We start from the raw sequence: 3,402 nt of genomic DNA, 5'->3' as shown, positions 1-3,402 counted from the left end.
GGCAAGGAACAAATTCGCGTGGATGAAAGTAAAAATATCCTGGTGGGGGTGAAAGGGAGGTGGGGTTTGCCTGCGCGCGCGCTGGACTCGGGAGAGCAACTCCGGAGCGGCGCGCGGTGTCGCCTTCCGCAGGCCATGGAGGGGCGGGAGGAGGACGCAGGGCGCCGCGGCCGCTCGCGCCCTTAGCCCGGCGCTCCCTCGCCCTCCCGGCCAGCTCCCGTCCTCCGGGCGCTTGGCGACTGTGTCTTCACCGCCCAGACGGCGCCGGGGAGCCGCCGGTCCTCGCTCCGGGTCTCCGGGATGTGCGCGTCTACGATGGGAACGCTGTGGCACCATTGGTCCCCCGTGCTCGTCAGCCTGGCCGCCCTGTTCTCCAAAGGTAAGGGGACGCCGCCGCCCTCTGGGGCCCCGGGGCGAACTTTGCTGGGAGTGTGTGGGAGGGCGTGCATGGATGGGGGCGGCCGGCAGAGTGGGTGTGGGTGTGCGTTTGTGCTTGTACACGCGCGCGCGTGAGGCGGCCGAGGTCCTCCCGCTGCCCCTTCGTAGCAGATGCCTCCCCGGAAGACTGGGGCTGGAGGCCCTGAGTGAGACCGCCCAGGCGGAAAAATAGCCTCGTTCACCCGACCGCGTGTTCCACTCTGCGAGGGGGGCCGTGGAGAACCTTGAAAGGAGAGGTGGGCCCCGGGAGGGCTGAGCTAGATGTCAGAGGAAGGGGCTGAAGTGACCTCCTGGAAAGGTTCTGGAATTTGGGCTTGACTTTTCCTACTGGCACGGACCCGTGAGGAAATCATGCCGGAGCACGCCTGTGTATGGGAGTGCTGTCGCGTGCATCGTGGGCTCCTGTGCCTGTGGCATGGGGCTAGCTCCGGAGAGGTGGCCCTGCGTTTCTCTAAGAGGCTTCTCTCTCCCTTTGCCTTCTGTGGCTGTTTGTCCGGTGGCAGCGTCCGTGCAGGTTGGACGCGGAGTTTAAACCCTGCTTGTCACCTGCGTTATCCCAGCAGAGCCCCTGACTTGCAGCTGTGAGGAAGGCGGGCATCCCGCATCTGCTTGCCTCATCTGTCTCCATCCCAGTCTGTCATTGGCACAGCAAGTTTGGAAGCTCAGGACACGAATTCTTTGAAGGGAGATTATTCGATTCACACCGGAGGTTGTAGAAAGGACCAGCCATTCTTTCTCCTTACTGATCAGGTCTCTTTATTTGTGTGGGGTTCCCACAGGGGCCTCTTTCCTGCAGAGAAATGTATAAGGAGCAAAGCGGAGCATCTTAGCAGTCTCCCATGTGTGTCCCCAAATCCCTGTAAACAGAGTTGTTTTTTTCCTGAGAAGATTTTCGAGATGAGATCTCTCTCAAACTTCAAAGCCAATTGTCATGCACAGAGAGCCTTTTTAGTTACAGGGATTTTCTGTTCTCTGAGCTCTTCAGGCAACGCTGAGGTTACATTGCTTTAGATCTGACAATAGCCGGCTTTTGTACTGGTGTGACGTAGGAAGAGGGTGACCTATGCCCACCCTGCTTGGCTGTCTTTTCAAGTGCGGTCGTAATGGGCTCATGTCTCCTAATTATGAGTTAGAATAATTCTGAGGACCAGTGCCTCGGGGATTTGTGATGTGCACAAGAAATGGAAGAAAAGCTCGATGAATTCAGTGAATACACCCCAGGCAGACATGAGGTTAAAAAACCCCAGATCCACAGCAACAACAGCCCAGCAGACTTGCTTGCCTATGGCTACGAGGCATGTTTTTTATTGGTTGTCACTTGGTTTGATAATAGGAATAGACTTCTCTGTTTTTATGCCGCAATAAAAAGGTTTTATTAAGGTTCAGAATAGCTTTGTAAATATGACCTAACTATTATGTTTCCTCGGTTAGGTACACACATAGTTCTGTTACTGATTTCTTTATTAGACTGAGCAGGGTTGAAGAGAACCGTATTTCCTCTGATAGTTCTGAATTTTTCAAGTGGAGACACTGAAAATGTCCTTAACATGAGGAACTCTGATGTGGAGGTCTCGGCTTGTGGAAGGATGCAGTAAGCCCAGCCTATGACATATTTTGAGTTTCACAGCCCTGAAACCTTCCAGTTGTAGAAAATTTCCTGGTGTAGATATGAATTCTAAACACATGGACCATTCAGTTCTTTTTCCCATATGTTCACATCACTTTCCCCTCTCAGATCCTCCGACCACCTGAAAGTTCTAAAAAAGCTTGAAATCCAAGATGGACTACATTTAAGAGGATTTTAATTGGAAGGAAACATATTCATAGACACACACCATCCAAAGTGTCTAATTTGTCTGGGTCTGATGGAAAGATGGAGATTATTACCAAATATTAAATATGTGTTTCAGCATATTTTTATATTTACTGCATTGCCTTAGTTCTTTCCAAAGATGAAGACTTGAAGGAACAGATGTGCACATTTTCATTACCAGGCTAATGTCTTTGAACCCATATGTTTAAATTTTATGAGCAGGAAGTGATTGGTCATAGAGCAACCTCATAGATCTTTTGAAAATCAAATAAAAATAAAGTTTCATCACTTGCAGTTCTATCCCTTGGGACCTGGGAACTCTATTATGAAACAAAAAGTTTTTACCAGCACTGGTGTGCAGTCCCAGCCTTTCCTGGAGAACAGCCTTAAATTAAGTTGTCAGAGAGTTTGTGTTTTACGTTTAGAGTCTAGTCTTCCTGGGGAACCTGATGCAGATTACAGCTGTGCCAGCTTGCAGATGTGTTTTAACATGTTGCATTCGTTTCATGGGGGGTGGGGGGCAGGGCATGGAAAGTAAAGGGGCCCAAAGACAAATTAATGAGACTAGAGATGGGCAAAGAGCCAGGCAGGTTTTCAACACAGAGTCAGGAAGGTGGCACCATGTAGGCTGCTTGTGATGACCCTGACCTGCATCCCCCAGAGTTATGTTCTCTTGCAAATGCCGTTGAGAAGCAGACACTCAGAGGTCTGGGATCCCGGGAGAGCAGCCGCTGCGGTGATGGACCCCTGTCTGTGGGCCGTGTTGGGCACGTGCCCTGCCTGCATCTCGTGGCAGAGTGCAGCCAGCCTCCTGGGCAGTGGCTTTGTGAGGGCACCTTCGCGCAGAGTGGTTCCACCTTGCTAGCTTCCCTCTTAGGTCAGAAGTGAAGCATCTGGGTGGCTGAGCATCACCTCTTATTTAGGAAATATCCTCCCACAGCTCTGGACTGGAAGGCGCTTTGGTTTTACAGTGACACCTTGTCCGGGCTCTCAGGGGAGGAAAAAGTGTCCAGGAGGGAGCACGTTAGGGGGGAGAGAGAGAGAGAGAGAGAGAGAGAGAGAGAGAGAGAGAGAGAGACAGACAGAGAGTGTGTGTGAGAGAGAGAGAGAGAGAGAGAGAGAGAGAGAGAGAGTGTGTGTGTGTGTGTGTG

The 3,402-nt window shown here is 51.5% G+C and overlaps 1 protein-coding gene across 1 annotated transcript in view; it reads left to right on the top strand.

The window, feature by feature from the left end:
• Nucleotides 1-300: 300 nt before the first annotated feature.
• TMEM132D (transmembrane protein 132D) overlaps nt 301-3,402 on the top strand; it is a 697,263-nt gene continuing 694,161 nt past the window's right edge. The window contains exon 1 of the mRNA XM_007455447.1: nt 301-379. Within this exon, the coding sequence (XP_007455509.1) occupies nt 301-379 (79 nt within the window). The remainder of the gene's footprint in view (nt 380-3,402) is intronic.

This window comes from Lipotes vexillifer, unplaced genomic scaffold (assembly GCF_000442215.2).
Source record: "Lipotes vexillifer unplaced genomic scaffold, Lipotes_vexillifer_v1.1 scaffold671, whole genome shotgun sequence".
Taxonomy (NCBI): Eukaryota; Metazoa; Chordata; class Mammalia; order Artiodactyla; family Lipotidae; genus Lipotes; species Lipotes vexillifer.
This window is presented reverse-complemented; position numbering and strand designations above follow the sequence as displayed.